This window comes from Amblyomma mixtum, chromosome 7 (assembly GCF_055824585.1).
Source record: "Amblyomma mixtum isolate Tamu chromosome 7, ASM5582458v1, whole genome shotgun sequence".
Taxonomy (NCBI): domain Eukaryota; kingdom Metazoa; phylum Arthropoda; class Arachnida; order Ixodida; family Ixodidae; genus Amblyomma; species Amblyomma mixtum.
Window position 1 is genome coordinate 110784186 of NC_143018.1, and position 18267 is coordinate 110802452.

The window sequence follows — 18267 nt, forward strand, 5'->3', positions numbered from 1 at the left end:
CCAACGCATACAGCGCACATCGATCACTTTTGCCACATAGCCTAAAGCACGACTAAGGTATTTACTCCCCCGGGGGGTCAGTTATGCCTCTTTCCTTTGCTTTCCAAGCTCCCGCTCTTCATCGGTTTTCTATATATATATATATATATATATATATCTTAAAGAGCGACTAAGGTGCCCACTCTCCCAGGGGCCACTTATGCACTTTCGTTTCCTTTGCTCAAACTGACGGTCAAATCAAGGTAAAATCTACAAGCATGGCGACCATGGCTTCAGCTTGCTTAGTGAAGCTTTCACTTCAAAAATCATAGCGAACGAATGTGACTAAAACGCAGCCGACACGTTTATCCTTTCCAGGAATCACCGTCATAGACCCATTCGTATGTGGCTCTTTAGCGACATAAGACGAAGTGATGTGAAGGCTACGAACCGTCTGTTTTATTGAACGGCTTTTCGGAGAGTAAATACTGAACACTGCTTTGTCCTTTTCCCGCCTATAGGAGAGAAAATACTAAACACTGCTGTGTCCTTTTCCCGCCTTTTTATTAACACGGAAGCTCTCCAAGTGAGGCTGGCGAGGGCAGGGACGAGTTTTCTGGGCTATATTTAGCTGAGTTGTCCTTTTGATCAGTTCAGGCTGGTGCTACGATTAGCTATTACAAAAAAAATTTATAAAAGAGCACGCTTGAAAAAGATTGTACATTGTTTCCTGACCCTGTCCTGAAAAGTGGGAATTCTCGCAAATATGAGGAACATACACAAAAGAAACGTTCAGTCATTTTTTTTTCACAGACTACGAAGTACGCCAGTAAGTACTACCCTTCCTATTGATCCTCAGAGGAGCGGTGCTTTTGTACTTCGCTTCAGAGCAAAAGAGGACTTTGCAGCATTTGGCTTGGCTAAGGCATGGCACAGAAAATTGGTACTTTAGCACTCAATACAATTCTTGGCCTGTGTTCTTCCGAGAGGACGAGGAGTGTAGAGGTGACCGCATCAACTCGCTTCTGTTTTGCGGGAGTACACTCGACTACATATTTTACTGTGAAGTCTGCAAAGAAGCTCATACGTTGTAGATGTGCCTCTCGTAACCGTAACATTTGGCGGGCAGATGTTGGGCAATAAACCTACAATGTTTCGCAGTGTAGTGCGAGCGACATGGCCTGAGGTAGGGAGCACTCCTCAATGTGGCACGACCCGGGTCGGTTGGCATGAATGTGGGCGCCGAGTATTTGATGGTAGAACTTTGTGTTAAGGCAATCAAGCGTTTCAAGACACTTGCTCACTATCTTGAATAATAAAAGCACTGAAAAACTTCCCCACTTGCAGCGCCTGAACTGACCCTTGAGCAAACCTAGAAATGAGGAATTCATAAAGCAAAGCGCCATGCGAGCAACAGCTGCCAGCGTCCGTTAGCAAACGAAAAGTGAAGTTATGTGTTTTATATCCCTGAAGAGAAATGTATACAACACTAGTATCTTACCGGTACTCACCTATGGGGTAGAAACGTCGAGGCTATCGAAAAGGGTTCAGGTGAAGTAGGGACAATGCAGCGAGCTATGGAAAAAAAAAGGTGATGGGTTCTATCAGGATTCTCTGCAGTTATCAAACAGACTTCTTGGAAATTAGCAATTATTCAGTTTTAGAACAATAATTTTAGGAAAATATGAATGTTTTTGTTCGTAAGCATTCCTCGTGCCTTCCGTTCAGCTTAGGCCGCCCGGATTCAGCTTTAAAACTTCAGGTATCACTTTGTGGCCATTTTTGGCACCAATGAGCGCACGGCAATCGCAAGTGATGCCGTCAGAATCTCTAAGAACGATGTTAGTAAGCAGCTCTCGCGAATCGACAAGACTACAGATTCTCTGTCCGCGAGGAAGAAGCTTGAGCCAGCAGAAGAGCTGTCATGGTATAGAGCTGCATCCTTAAATAAAAGCAAAAATGAATTTATAGTTGTTCCTTGAAAAGTGTGCATAACGAGATTTATATTCAGTGCAATAAACATGATATAAAAGCTGGCTAATGCTGTACATCTTGACCCATTTTTCAATAGTATCGACGACCCGGTGCGAGTATGGACCGTGTTAGGAATCATCAGCGTAGTTGTCGCTCTCATCTTTTTAACCACCATGTTCTACATTGTTCGAGGTGAGTATCTCTGCTGCTTGTGACACTTTTAGGTTGTGAGAGTTATTGAATTATAAAATTGAACAATTCAACAGACGAGATAACTTAATCCACTTTACTCACTTCCTTCCAAAAAAACTCGTTTTCTTTAAATTTTGATCAGCGGTGCATCATCCTCAGAGCTTTTGCTATCAGTAAGATACACGAACAATGTGCATATTCCCTAATAACCTCTCGTTTCCTTTTCTTCTCAAGGCTACAAAACCTGTTTCTTCTCCTTTTTGTGAAGAAACAATCAAAACCACTAATTAGTGGCTAAAACTGCAGCGGGGATATGGGTGCTGCATTGCGATCTTCGCTAAAGGCGATGTATTCTTTCAACCCCTCATCGGCACACTTCCAATTTGGAGCTCCGCGTATGCAATCCTGCCCCTTGCCACTGATATTTACTGGGTGTCTGAACGATACTCGGTCCTGCCAGAACATTCCACTGATGGCCCTCCAGGGAGCGCCCTCTAGACAATACACAAAAGTGGTCCTACACAAGCAAAAAAACCTTTACTTTCGAGCACTTACCCGAAATAGTACACATAGCTGACGAAAGAGACGCAGGCAGGGCGACGAATGCGCATAGCGAGCGCTTTCGCGGTTGCTGATACAAGCTTTTTTGGAACCAATTTGTGCCTGTTAAAAACACACGCAAGCCAGGACCAAATGGTGCTCGCCTAAACTGAGATGATTAGTACCAAAGACATTGCTCTCGTCTAAGTTCTATTTAAGAATGACGAAATACTTCCTATATAGCGCGCGAAGTTGCCGGGAAGCGGTTACAGATCTTGTAAAGCTGTCGCCCGCGTTGGTTATTGCAATCACGCAAAAAGTATATTTCTTCGCTTTGCGAGCAATGCGTCAAGACAAAGCAATTACGCTTTGAGGTCATAGAAATCGCAGACTGATTTTAGAAAATAGTTTCAAAAGTTTATATAAGAAAATGTAGAAAGTCGACAGTCTTCAAGGTCAAGGTCACTGTTGCACGGTCATGTCCTGCTGATTTAGCTTTCGGCTCATATTAGGACACTTTGGAATAAAATCCCCACTGGCGTAAGGTGTCGTCGTATTTTTCAATAGACGGAACAGCTCAGCGCGCTTGACGTTTGGCTTCTACGGCAGGGAACGCTTAGAAGAAGGGGCGTTTCATCCACTTCGTGCACACAGCAAACTTCAAGTGCAGTCTTCGTTGTAAAAACATCCGGTACGGCATGCAGTAAGAGTAAAAAACAGTTCTTGATGCGCACTTTTTAGCCTCATTCAGGTAACCTTAACGATTTTCGCCTGATCTTCACCTGGCCGTCAGACACTACAGAGTAGCAAAGCTGGCTGCCTCTCGTGGGAGCTTATGACCCCATAAAGTTTGTTATGCGTTATAGGAATACGTAGGCTATTGTATAAGGTCAGCAAGACCAAGGAATGAAACAAGGTCCTGCAAGGCTAAGTGTGTTGCACCTTGTGGATACATCGTAGCGGAAACCACCCTAAGCTTGCGTTAGGACCTGTTTTCAAGAGAGCTAATTGTCAGAGAAAGTCAAGTGCTAGCGCGGTGCAATTTTGGTGAGAGGAGCCTGTTTATTGTCAATTTTATGCTCGTCCTTGTTACGTTTCCTTTGTCACAATGTATGGGGATGCAGTTCACTTAGTCCCAACAGCACTCATTTCTTGCCTTTTTGATGTTACCACAATATCAACTGGTCGCGTTAGTGGCGTCGCCGGCGATGGCGTGGCCGTTAGCACGTCGCTAGTACACACTTTCCTATCTCTGCCCTTACTCAAACTCAAACTACAAAACGCGAGAGCGTTCCGACAAAAATCATTCGCTAACCGTCCGTGATAGATATGTGCCCCATAGGTCAGCTGAAAATGGCTGTGACATCTGTGCAGCCGTTTGAAGATAAAAAAGGCACTTCTGTGTGTAGCTGTAATTTTTTCGGTCCAGTGGATAGCTGCACTTTCGGATAACCTGTTTTGGATTCCACGCCTGACCGCAATCCCCGAAAGCAATACTCCTGGCTCGCCTTTGGCCCACCGCCCTAGAATGAGCATTCAAAATATTAGTTCAAGCATGCCCGTTGCGGTTACGGCCTGTAGAAGATATTCTCAGCATAATAACGCTGCTAACGAACGTATTATGAAACTATGCTATATAAATGCCTACGGTGAATTGTTTAACTTAATTTGATTCCTTCTAACTCCGGAAATCAAAATAAACCGGCAGATGACGGTTGATTCCTTGCATTGCGTCTAGTAAGTTTCGAGTTCAGAAGCGGCCGTTGCTCACAACGCTATTGTGACAAGCGCAGACACTTCTGTGGAAATGGTGTGTCTCGGATTTCAGGGTGCGTGACGATCAACGCCTTAAAACTTCGTCAGTACTCGTTCGCTGTCAAAACCATGGTCCATGACTAATAATGAGTAGTAGGGAATCCTGATAAACTGTTTCTCTGCGCTCCGTGCACAGTACATGCTCCTTTGATGGCATAGAAAGGGAACCAGCGAAAATCGACGCAAGACAAGAACAAAGAAGGCACACACCAAACCTCTGGAGACCTGCGCAGAACTGGTGTTGGCAAGACGAAACACCAGACTATGTTCACCACATGCGCAGTGGGCGTGGTGTATTCAATCCCATTGTCATCCGGGAAAAATCTACATGGGACAAACTGGAGCATGCTTGAATGAGCGCCTGAGGCAACATCGCACGACTTTGGGCACTGGCATAGGCAGCAGGATAGCCTTGCATGTAAAGGACTGCAAATCTTCTCCTAGTTTTCACACTACCAGCATTATCGGGCGGGGGAAATCTAAACGTGAGCGTGAGCTATTGGAGGCATTCATGATCAGAAAGAATAAGCAGAAATGCGTCAGTGGGCCGTCTGTGATTGTCACCTAAAAGGAGTGCAAGTTTTTATCGTTATAGTAGCCATGTCAGCATGTGGTGCGCGAAGTCTGTGGGGTGTGTGCGCAGGCAGGAAATTCTTTTAAGATGAGGAATTCTTCATTGCAATAAATTAGTTGTAAGTCCAGCGTTGTGGTGTGTGCCTTCTTTATTCTTGTCTTGCGTTTATTTTCGCTGGTTCCCTTTCAATGCAATATAAACCAACTAGCCCAGCAGTTTGCACTCCTGAGCTACTACCCTTCGATGGCTGCTTCCGGTGCACCGGAGCACCTCCCCCCTTTCTGATATCCCGGCCCCCAAAATATCCGGCGTATATCTTGGGAGCATTCCTCACATTGCGTCACGATACAATGCGAGCTTAAAGAAGGCCCATGACGGCGCTCTACTCTTTCTGTGAGAGCCCTCCATGGGATACCGTGGAATGGCCTCGTCAGGCGAAACTGGGATTAATTTAAAGCAAGTTGCCACGGTTTACTAGCCTCCGTTTAAAGATGGTTACTGATCCAGGCCAAGATGGCTAAAAAGACAAGGTTAAAGCTTGGATTCCGGTTAGGTGTAACACTGCTTATGTTGGAGAAACCGAGTATTCCGGGAGAATGGAAAATTGCTGTTTCAAGTTTTTATCCCTTTATGTCTAAAGTTTTTAGCACGAGATGTTTCCTTAACCAAATTATCGTTGTCGTGCGGCAGTACACGTTATTGCGGGTAGCATATAGGGTGTGCGGTTCGAGAAGATCTCTAATATGAATTTAGTATTTGCCGCGTTTTTATAGCTTTGTGATTGACGGGCACATCGGAACATGTAACCCTCAATTTTGTAGCAGTTGGACACTGAGGCAACGCTGAAGGCCCTTTTTTACTCTCCCTACGGACAAGGTGCTCTGTGCTCTCTGTGAAAACATATCAAGGTTTTAAGTGTATGTGCGGCAGCTTTCTGGGTATTACTCTCATCCAGCTTCACCACCTGGAGTGACGTATCGATTTAATTGCTGGAGAGAGACTGCACTGTCCAATGAATATGAGCTTTTTTTCCGACCTTCACCGCTACTAGAAAATGATTTCAAGCTTCACAAGCAATCCTTGTTTTCAAGTTCAGGAATCGATGTTGCAGTGAAAAATGCTTATTTCTCTCTTTTTTCCAGAATTGTTCATTCGGAATACCGCGCCTACAGCCAGTGAGGATTTTTATTGCGTTTTCAGTATGCTCTGCTATGTGTATAAACACTGCGATAGGTGTAAAGTGCTCCAATGAGCGTTTTCAGCACCGCGTAGCAGCAAGACGACAAAACCCAAAAGACAATACTAACTAGTCATACAGCTTGTCCTCTTCCAATAGACTTTCGAGTACTCGGCCAATATATTGGTGCTCCTGAGCTGCTATTAATTAGGATTTTGTCCTATTCAAACCTATATATTTCGATTTGACTGTGAACTTAGCCCTCACAGCTATTCCATTCATGCAAAGAGGTTCTACTTCGTCGTCCGAAAGCAAACTACAGATACCAAATCAATGTGTGCAAAGAGAACGCCCACAACGGTTTTCAAAGATTTTTAGGAGGGTAGCACATTGCTTTTCAAACATACATCCTACAATGACAACTGCAATCTTTATTGTGGATATTTATGTTGAAATCTTGCCTTTTAATCTAAGCAACAAAATGGCGTGTTCAATACAGACAGAATGGGCTTTTTTTATGGCATATACGATTTGATCTGAGGTATCTCGTCTGAACTTTCATGTTTCCTCGGTTATTATTAATTTAATAAACTCGTCAATTAATCTTTAATGTTGAATCCAATAATTTAAACATATCAGAACTTCTCTAATCACTGAAGTCGAAACTAGAAGCAAAGTCGAGAAAGAGGCGGATTATCTGCTTCAAATATGGAGCTCCAACCACCAGCTTTGAGGCATTTTCCGGCGGCAACGACCTTCGAATCAGAGTCGCAGCCGCACCAAGTGTGCATGCTCACATTTCAGTCTTTAAATACATACTAATTTCAGTTGCACGAGTGTTCTCTCCCCAGCATCAATTGTGCTATGTCGAACAGCTTTTTAAATGACGTGTTTGTCGGCAGGAACGTTGAGTTGGCAATTAAAATGCAATGCAACCGCAAATGATCACACAGCCTTGCGATACATAGGACAGCGACATTAAGAAGCTATAATGTTCTTTTTGGAAGATAACAACTAGAGCTCATAGCTTCGTTATTTAATTAGCTTTTAGCATAATGTACCAGGAATTAGGCAGTAAGGTAGGAGGTGTTATACTCCTTGCGTGCGGAGGACTTCGGCGATTTTTCCTCTCAGGCCAGACATACGAAGAATTTTGTTGGACCCGTTTATCTGCTTTTTCAACATGAATGTTAAAGACGTCACATCGGAATGCAGTTTATCCTCCTGGAGCGTGCATTTGTGATGGAGTTTAACCTTGCAACATGTTTACGAAAATGTGTATATTAATAATACACACGTCTCAGCAGGTAATGAAGCATACAGAAAAAAAAGGTTACAGGACACATTGTTAAAAAAAAAAGCTGTGATAAAGCATTGTCAAAACAGGATGTCGGTTCATGGACAATCTCGTCTGTTAAGTCGTTCCAGCCAAGGATGGTTTTAGAAAACGAGGAGTCCTTAATTATATTTCCCGGACACTTGTAATCTCTGACTTCGTAAGTAGTCCGCTCGGCTCGACCTGAAGGTAGAATCACAAGTATACAGGTATATGTTTCTTTTCTTAAACCCGTAGCGCATTAGATATTGTGGAACAATTTTAACAGCACTTACCGGGTGCCCGAAAAATGAGTGATGGATATTTAAAATCAATAAAAAAAGACGGAATGAGATAGAATGGTATCGTTTGCGGCCTTACGCTTAGGAAATCATGCAATTTTATCCCTTCAAAATTCAAATTTAGTTTACAATTCCACCAACACATGGCGCTGCAGGAGTTGAACAAAAATAAAGAAAGAAAAGCTGAGCATGGTGGCAATTGCCACCACCCCGTTTCAAAGGGGGCGCTCCTATCCATCCATCCATCCATCCATCCATCCATCCATACAGGTATAGCTAAAACAGAGCATATTTGAGCTCTTCATTCGGTAGTTCGCCGTCAAACTGATAACATGCGCTATTGAGATTGATATTCCGCTGTACCAAAATGGTTTATTTCGTTGAAGAGCGGGAGTTTATTGTGTTAGAGTTCCACCGCCTGGAAGACAGTTTTGTTGAAACGAGTCGCAGTTTCCAAAGAAAATACCCGCCACCCGTTGGTGGAAATGTAAACTAAATTTGAATTTTGAAGGGATAAAATTCCCTGATTTCCAAAGCGTAAGGCCGCAAACAATACAATTCTATCTCATTCCGTCTTTTTTTTATTGATTTTCAAAATCCATCAGTCATTTTTGGGAGACCCGTTATTTCTGCCTCTCTTGTAGAAGCGGCCATCCCAGGTTTATTCCATGTCAGAGGAGCTCTCAGTGAGTGAAGGTGTAATCTGATGATACAAGCCGTTCGGCACGTTTTTGGCCACGCTCAAACTCTGCAAAGTATGTTTTGGTTCCAGAGTTCCAAGTGGAGAATCTGTATTCTTAGATAGTGCGCACATTGGCCTGTAGTTATTTATTTTTGTTTTGTCATCGCTTTTGTAAATCGAGACCTCATTTGCTGTTTGCGATTAATTGGATAAGACGCCGAGGTCAAGTAATTTCTGGAATAGGATTGCCACAAATAGAGCAATTGACGTGGCACAGTTTTCAAGTATGTAATTAACGATGTGATGGGTGCCGAAAGCTGAGTTTATGTTCAGTTTCTTTATGATCCAATTTTTTCATATGTGATAAGATTGCACTCTAACAATAAACATATCCCGAGATTTCCACATGGCATGCTTTAATTTTCTGCTTTGGATGTTTTTCTACCGCCAAAAGCGTCCGCCATTCATTTTCTATGGCAGTCGTAACTATTCGATACGAGTGGTGCACACTATAAATGAAAGGTTTTGCTACTCATCGCAAGCCTGTACCATCGCCTTCATTATTTTCATAGAGGTATAATACAATAATCCGCAGTTGCCTCACGATGTCCAGGAATCGATGTCCAGGAATCCTGGATTTACACCAGCCGCTCGGAAAAGCACCGTGCTTCAGAGCCCCTCCCTCCATGGCAGTTGTAATCTCTGTCTGACGATATGAATTAAGTTGAATTCTAGGAATACAAAATCGAGGCGCGACACTTTGGAACTTTTTTTTTGGAAGGCCTAGTTCCTCTGTGTCGTGGCCTACCGATGGACCAGCCTTAGGTTTTCTTGTGTACGGTGTTGCGCAGTAGTTAGCGTCGTCCAAAGCCAAGAAAACGACAGTAGAAGGCAACAGCAAGCTTGCATGTATGTTTCCGATGGCTATTGGGAAAACCTTCTCGGTGCCACTACTTGTTTCCGTGCCTCGGTGTCCGTGCCTCACAGCATGAATACATGACCTGACCCATCTTTGACCAACGATGCAATGATGAAGATTGCATCAGATATGCACTATAAATACAGGCTGCACTACATGCAGTACCTAACGCTTATAGATGGCATAAAACGAGCATATTTCATCGATTTTTCATGACTAGTAACTTCGTTCTATCTGTCACCAGCTGCTTATTTACATGATGGACTGGGTGCTCTCGAAGAAATGCGAATTTCCTGGGAGTAAAGAGAAATGAGCACGGTAATAATGCAGTGTAATAATTAGGTGGTGATGCAGGCTAATAATAGTAATGCGGCAATAACCGAGAAAATCTATCGTGAAATTAAAGATTTGCAAGCATAGAAACGTTCCCGCATGGGTAAAAATTAATCATACAGAGTTTACCTGGGACCTATTTACATTAAAATTGTATATCTCCTGAAAGAGCAATGGTCACGAAAAGAAGTTCGCCTGTATCCATAGCGTTTAGCGTTTGCACCAAAATTAGACCACTGCTATCGCAACCGGCGTTATTATAAGCTGGAAAATAACAAATTACAAATTTTATTGTAACCATCTTCATCCGATTTCTCAAATAGATTGCTGTTAGTGTTTGACGCGGACCGCAATGAGTACGGCGTATCACCATAGACGTGGAAACGGTGACCACCCATCCTTTTTGGTCATAATGTAGAAGGCTTGAATGCAGAGCTGAAATAATTTCTCTAGACTATATTTTTTGCCGGTAAATGCCTTTTTGCCGTTCCACAAACAACAACATGGCCAGAAAGCGCCAAAGAAACGATCTTTACAAAAAACATAACTGGATGAAGTCGTGCTCAGTGTCCGCATATAGTGGTTGCCAATTCAAATGGTAAAACAACGAGATTGTTTATCGAACTTCACGCAGAATGAGTTCTATTTCATTCTGCATGTTTTGCTCGTTGACGACCCATTTATAGCTTGTAAACATTCAATTCTGTCACATTCAGACCGCAGTTGACATTGTGCACTTCGTATCAAATTTTTCATTAGCAATCTAGCTCATGGAATTTCGTGTGTAACATGTAGCCGCCAAAGTAGCAGCAGTTAACTTCCTTGTAGTACTACTTCCATTGCGCAAAAGAAAGAAAATTCACTTCGAACTACGGCTCAAAATCCGGGCAGTCTTTCTCGCATGTGGGAGAATAGAAGTGCATGTTCTTTTTTTTCTGTGTTGAATCCTGAAGAGGCAATCACCAAGACAATGCATTTTGAAGCATTGTACTGTTTATAGCTTGATCTCTAAGAAATTAACTTATCAGTAGTTTACTGCTCCAAAGAACTGTGCACGGCGTAGCGTCGTACCCAGCGGTCGGCGTTCATTCCTTGGGAGGATCACACCAGCGCTTCTAGCGGGCTTCGTGATGTAATAATGCCGACACCATCGCTTTTTCCACTGCCCTATATTGCTAGGTCACTCTTCTTTTAGCTATGTAGCTTCTATATTTAAAATATTGTATTGAACACTCCCAAAATAGATAAACTTGGCAGTATAGCCAGGACCCAGCTTTTGCAAACATAAAATCAAGTATTGTGCTTGTAAGCAGTGGAACACATTACCGGCTACTGTTTTTTTACTGAAGTTGAGGGTTGGACGGAAACCCGTCTGGTCGGTGGTGTACATGAAGAAGGCACAACACCGACCGAAAAAAATGCCTTCTTCTTTGTGTTTTTTTTTTTACTGTTCCTTAAAACGACAGCTTATAGGTCACTGCTTTGGGGTTGTACTTTCGAACCACATGCTAAAATTGGATGTGAGGGCTACTGGATGTGACGGCTATTGCCTTCCGTGGACAGCCGATGTCTTCGCTGCTCAGTTAGCAGAATGTTGTAGGTGTACGTGTGTTTGCAGCTTTCATCGGTGTTACTCGCTTCTAACATGCTCACCCCTGAGAGCCCGTAAGTTGCATTGCTACAAAGAGACTACCCTATTTATGAAAGAGCAGATCAAACTCGAAGGGTCAGTTAAATTGGTGACTGATTGTGAGCGAAGAAGTGCTGCATTCTCCGAGACCAAGATTCCTTCTTGTAATCCAGGCTGCACTCTTTCTCTTGCTCTTTCCAGGGCCCTTGAAGCTGTCGACAACGACTACATCCGGTGATGTGTTCTATTTGTTTAACCGAAAACGCTAGTATAAGGGTGGGCGTTGCGACTACAGCAAAGATTTGAAAGAAGTTTACAAGTGCTTTTTAGAAAGAGTTGTGCGCCTGTGCAGCAACTTTTCCCTTTCAATTTCGTTTGTTCCTGCAAATGCATCCTTAATGCCGAAGGAATTAACCAGTTTGTCTGAAATTTTAACCGACATTTCCAATGCTTCCCACGCTGCCACAACACGTGCACAAATTTTAGAGAATGGTAATTTCTATTTTGCCACCTCTTCGAAAAACATCTATTAAATTTAGGACATCTTCTTCGACGTGCATTTATAAAACCAAATAGCAAAGCATGATAAAAGTAGATAATAAAATATAAAAATTTATTTAGTGAACATAGCTTCGTTACCATAGTATACAGACAACTCTACGTAGAGCAACTACCCACTGAAATAATATTTGAGAAGGAAAAGCATAATAAAGAAAAAGGTGCCACACGTGTCAGATTTTCGATTATCAACTGCTTTCGTTGTTCACCTACTAATGGCGTGTTACCCGACGTTAGCGCTGTTGAAGGCGTGGTGATACAACCGCCATGCATGTTGTCTATACAGAAAGCAGCCACTATCTACCTGCCGACTCTATCTTGTCTGTCACCAGAAATGGAGTTTTTAAGCATGAAATGCTTTTAGCTCCCGTTGTCGGCAATGTGGTGACGTCCCGCCGAGACCGAGAGCCAACATCCGGGCACTGAAACGCGAACATCCGGGCACCGCACGAGATTTAACGAGACAAGACGAGAGCAAGAAGGTGCTTCCGCGCCGTCCCTAAGGATGGCGCTGCGGTACCACACTCACGCATGTAAAAGACCGGCCGCTTGGCCTTCAGACGCGCTGCATATACATTCTTGACAGGCCTGCGTCTCGTGCCCGCGTACGCTTCTGCATCGTCCTGCATTTCAATGCCACCACCGTCACAGCTGCTTGCTTAAAGCCGAGCAATGGAGCCTGATGAAAGGAGAGGTAGGAAACGTCTTGCGGAAAGCGATCGCTTTGCGAGTGATACGCCGCAGCAGAAGACTGCTTGCCCCTGCCGACAGCGTCATGATTATGCGGCCGCTCCCAAAAGCGTCAAGGCCGCCACGGTTCGCGGCTGCCTACCTAAGCCCTCTCTATTGCAGGCGATCGCTTCGACGCGACAAGAGGAGTGTGGTGTGGTGTGGTGTGGTGTGGTGTGGTGTGGTGTGGTGTGGTGTGGTGTGGTGTGGTGTGCTGTGGTGTGGTGTGTTGAACACTAGACCCATTTCAAGATTTTGACTAGTACCATCTACAACCAATGTGTTATGCCCGTAAACATTTCATGCTTACTCTACTCTCGGTTACAGAAGAGGCAGAGATTTTTTCCAAATGTGGTTGGCGTTTTCTGAAAGGTTTCCGATTATGGCAGTGGTCTTGAAGCGCTCTTTGCACACAGATGTGTCGCAGGTTTCTTCAATACTCCTTTAGCATAACATTTATACAACGACCAGTTCGTCCAACCCAAATGTCACCGCAAGACCGAGGAATGCTTTAGATTACTCCCGTTTGACTACGCACGAACGGTTCCCTGTGCTTTCGGCCTCAAGAAGCATGACTGCATAGCATTTCGATGTGATTTATCAGCGGACACATGGCGACAGGATGTTCAAACAAGAGCTAAGGAGCCATAAGGTTGCCAAATGCTTCAGTTGCGTGAAAGAATATTCGATCTTGGCACTAATGAAGCATCCGATCGAGCCGTATGAAATATTGTCGATGCTTGAAGTAGCGTAAGAAAGCAGGACGATTACAGCAGATACCAAAAGATGGCTTTTTTTCGGTTTTTCAACAATTGGTTTCGTGAAAGCATGATATGTTGCATCGCCAATGAAAAATGATGTCCAGAACAAGGGGCGTCCCATTACGCGTTACTCGGCAAAAAAAATGAAATGTACAAAGTGGTAGCTGTTTAAATGTCAGGTAGCAGCATTTAAGAAACCTGGGAGACACAAGCGTAGTAGGTGGGCTTGCAGATAACTACAAAATTAGGAAACATCGCAAAGAAATTAACAGTTCCATTTGGAAAAGAACCCCTGTTCTGACCGCATGCGGACCAAGGGGGCACAGAGATCCTTTTGGCCTCCTTCACCGTCAACACACGTGAATGTAGTGTCAGCATGCCTCCATTAGTGCTAACGCTGGGTGATAAGACATACCAAGAAAAATTACTCACACAGCTGATGTATAAAAGTGACAGGCATGCCCCGTGATTCCATCCATTTCTTTTATTACATTCTATCTTGTGAACGAAAATATCCATTGATATCGGCGCTACATAGAGTCTTGGTCTCGTGTCGTCTCTGTAGCCACTCAGCGGAGTCAAGCCTACTGAGGAATGTAATAGCAACCATGCTCTCTTGTCACCTTGCTTACCTATTTGCTCGGTACATATGACTGATTATTGGGAGGAAAATAATGAAATGTTATTTAAGTGCAGGGTAGAGACAAGTCTGATTGCGCTCGGAATGACCTATAGTCGAATACAGAAGATGAACTCGAGGGCCATTAGCACTGATTTGAGGACGTCCAGCCAAATGTGTGGCTGCATCCGCCGGTGACATCGACTGGCGACCTTCCCTACCCGCTATGTGTTCGCCTGCTCTTCAAAGTAAACCCTTAATGTGCCCTTACTGAAGCAAGATCAGTCGTTACTCCCCTTACAAAGTTCCCGCTAGAGTTAACAGGAGAAACGCCAAATTTACCAGAAGGAGTACATTGCTGAAAAAAAAGCAATGAAACGACCTGTGAAACCACATTATTACTGCACGTCTATAAAAAAAAACATATACCAAAAAGAACTTCCGTCTTTCTCCGAATCTAAGTTTCAGCTCCATGTAAAACGTTCAAGGAAGTGGAAATTTTGAAAATGGTGACCTCCGCGATGGCTCAGTGGTTATCGTACTTGACTGCTGAAACGAAAGACGCAGGTTCGATCCCAGCCGCGGCAGTCGAATTTCTATGGAGGCGAAGTTCTAGAGGCCCGTGTAGTGTACCATGTCAGAGCACGTTGTCAGATGTCACAGTACGAAGTCAGAGTACGTGTCAGTCGCTATGGGACGTTCAACCCCTATAAACCGAACCGAACCGCTTTGAAAATTTGGCAGCGAATCACGACTTAACAGTTGAGGTTCAAGCTTTACTGCAATCCCCGCATATCATATGTACTTTAGCTCTCACGCAATCTCTTTTTCTTGACCAATGGGGCGATATCTGAACGACTTTCTTCGTGCCGACAGTGAATATTTCATATTTATTGCCCACACCTTCTATCATGTAAAAACGCCCAAGTGGTATTATCTGCACTCGTAGGCAATCTACGAATCTGAAGCTTCGCGAGATCTCGCAATATCGGCACCGCAAGGGCCGAATGGATCCTCACAGATATTAAGGGTCATTACGCAATTGAAATGGAGATCTTACTCTGTGTCTTCCATGATTGTTAGTGTGCGAGGACCTTAGAGGAAGGGCAGCGCAAGCAATAAAAAAACTACAACAATAAACTGCAAATGGAACTAGGCAGAAAAAAATATATTCCGTTGAAACTGAAAAATATATTCTTTCGAAGAAAGCAGTTTAGATATACAAAAATGTAAAGCGGGGCGGTGTAGAAGGTATTTAGAAAACAAACCAAATAGTTAAACAAAGGAGTTAGGTTTAAACAATTGAGCTACGCCCAAATTAGGCAGGATAAAAATAGAGGGAAGGTATAAAAATTTGAAATGGCTCGAAGCGTAATGGCTTCTAAATTTTGCGTTTTTCGGAGAGTATACTAGTGGCGGGCTGAAAGTTTATTTTCTTAAATATTGCCGAATACGTATCGAAACTCCCTACACTTATTCTGTCAGCCAGTGGTGCCATACTTGCGTTGCTCATGCACATGTATGTTTATGCGCTTTTGGCAAAGGTTGGTATGCCGGGTGATGTCCTGTGTGCGGACCGTCTAAAAAATATATTAAAACCAAATTTATACCGCCGGACTTTGCATCAGGTGCGTAGTCTGTATCGAAAATTACCGTAGTTCATAAAGGAATAACGAGCATTAAAAAATGGTAACGACTTAGAGTACAAGGTCTCTGTGTCGAGGTGTGTGACAGGTGATTTCAATGTACGAAAGTGGGTGGTGTGAATGATGTAGCAGAACTGATGGTTTGGTTTATGAAGATTTAACGTCCCAAAGCGACTCAGTCTATGAGGCGCGCCATATTGTAGGGCTTCGGAAATTTCGAACACAGGGGGTATTTAAAGTGCAATGATATCGCACAGTACGCGGACATCTGGAATTTCGCCTCCATCAAGAAATTAGGTCACCATGGCCAGGATTAAACCGGCTTCTTTCCGGTCAGCAGCCGAGCACCATAATAGCTGAGCCATCGCAGCGGCATTTGCACAATTGAGACGGCAGCAGATGAAGTTTTTGTTGTAAGGAATGCCCGCGACAGGGAATGATCATCTTAAGCTTGATTAGTCCACTGCAGGGCGAAGGCCTTACCCATGTCTCTCCAATTACGGCCCTTTTCAATAATTGCAGGCGGTAGCTGCAAGAAATGCGTGCGAAGAATTGTAACTATATTTTTAAAAAACCTCAGTGCGCTTGGTTGCCGTAGAGAGGTATTTGGGTGACAGTAGAATGATGTCTAGTAGCGGAACTATGGAATGGCATGAATAATGAGAAAAAATGAAGCAAACAGTGCACCAGAGTTCGCAAGTATTGGTGTTAGTGTGCTGGCTTCTTGAGAATACCCAGTGTATCACCAGAATTCAAGTCTTCTCCGTCATTGTAAAGTACGCTGCTAGTTTTACGTTCTGCAGGTGTTCCTTTGTATTCCATTCTTTGAAGCTGTGCGAGCAATAGACAGAAGCTAAAGTAGGTGATGCTGTCATATCTATGCTGAATTGAATATAAAATTGGTATCAATCAAATACTGTGGTAGTTCATTGTTCCTGTTATTTGTGAAGTCAACTTTCGGATATGCGGATATTGCGACAAATTGGCCGCAACTTAAATTTTCAAATTTAGGAATATTACAATACCATGCATTCTGCAGCGAAGGCGGGACTTAAAAGGCCGGCATACCGGTTGAGAAATGTGGCATTAAATCTAGTAATAATCTATGGCTCTTCTAGCTCTATACTTCTCGCAACTGTGAGAGCTGTTTTCATAAACAAAGAACCATTACTGGCTTATTAGGCGAAAATGTAAAAAACCTCTCCAGAGATGTCCAGCCCTGTTGCAACCTGAGATAACACGTGTCAAGAAAAACGATCAGATCTCTAGATTATATGATATACTGAACAATTTCGCTTTCTTTCTCCCCTGCAGTCGTGTGGCCTGAGACAGCGACTCCACCCGGTGAGGTTTTGGATAATTTGATAAAAGCTTCATGACCAGAGTGGGTGTAATAATTGGCGCCAAGATTTCCGATGAATTGGAGGCAAAGATCGATGTCATTGTTTGCCAGACCTCCATTTAGCGCTGCTTATTATGAGAATGTATGTTTCATGTTTTATTTAACACAAATTTTTCGTCTCCTTCGAGAAGGCCCTTTTAACAAAATGCAATAAGTCGTTTCGAAATAGTAAAAAATGTTCATAATGGCAGGGCGCACACATCCATTTTAAAACATGTGCTTTTAAATAACATGTCATAAGTTAACAATCTTTTGCGCTTATTTGTTATAGTTATATTTTCGGTAGGCGGAGTACTTTAGGTTTTTAGACAAAAAATATGTGAAACAACCTTCTCTGACAAAGATATGAAACATTTCAAAGCAGAAAAGCATCAAATTCTGGGCGTACTAACGCTAGCTGGAGACGCTTTTCGCCTGCAAACCCTCCGCCCGCTGAGGAGGCTGTCATGACAGCACCGACAATATTTTAAACTGGATTACATATTTATACTGAATTAGAAGCGCTCTTTAGGTATGGTTGAGAACGCCTGTCTCTGGAGAACAAAATAGCAGTACTTTCATACAAAATGTCTGGAGAATTGCGGAATCTGCGCGCACAATAAGGAATTGAGTACAGTGCTCAGCCAGTGTCGGGAAGCTCAGCGCAATGTTTCACCTGGCCAAACATATTTCAACACATGAACCGCCTAACAGTGCGATGTTTGACGGGAGGGCAACACCAATAAATTTTATAAGCAGTGGTCGGTCATCGAACAACTGCTTCAATATTGATTCTGTGGGTTTTGTGAAAAACGCTGTTATAAGCGCCTAATCATGGTACTAATTGAGTGGGCACCTGTGAACCGCATACCTTGCTCGTTATTCGTTGTTAAATGCAAGGTCGGCAGGAGCACTCCGATTTCCTGCACTTATTTTGGAGACATTCGACATCATCTACCGATGGAGTCCGACCTCTAGGAAGATAGCTGCAGTTGTTAGCCTCTTACTTCTGGCGCTTGCCATGGGCGGGTTTGAATGATCCTTCATACGACACTCTGGCGAACTGGGAAGTGTGGCGAACTGGGGATGTACGAGGGGGTACCCAAAAGAAACCGGACTTATTTTTGTTTGAACTTATTTG

General features: G+C 43.4%; 1 protein-coding gene across 1 annotated transcript in view; it reads left to right on the forward strand.

Annotated features, from left to right (window-relative positions):
* The first annotated feature begins 2126 nt into the window (after positions 1-2126).
* Positions 2127-18267, forward strand: part of LOC149337211 (uncharacterized) — a 61708-nt gene continuing 45567 nt past the window's right edge. The window contains exon 1 of the mRNA XM_089554350.1: positions 2127-2145. Within this exon, the coding sequence (XP_089410476.1) occupies positions 2127-2145 (19 nt within the window). The remainder of the gene's footprint in view (positions 2146-18267) is intronic.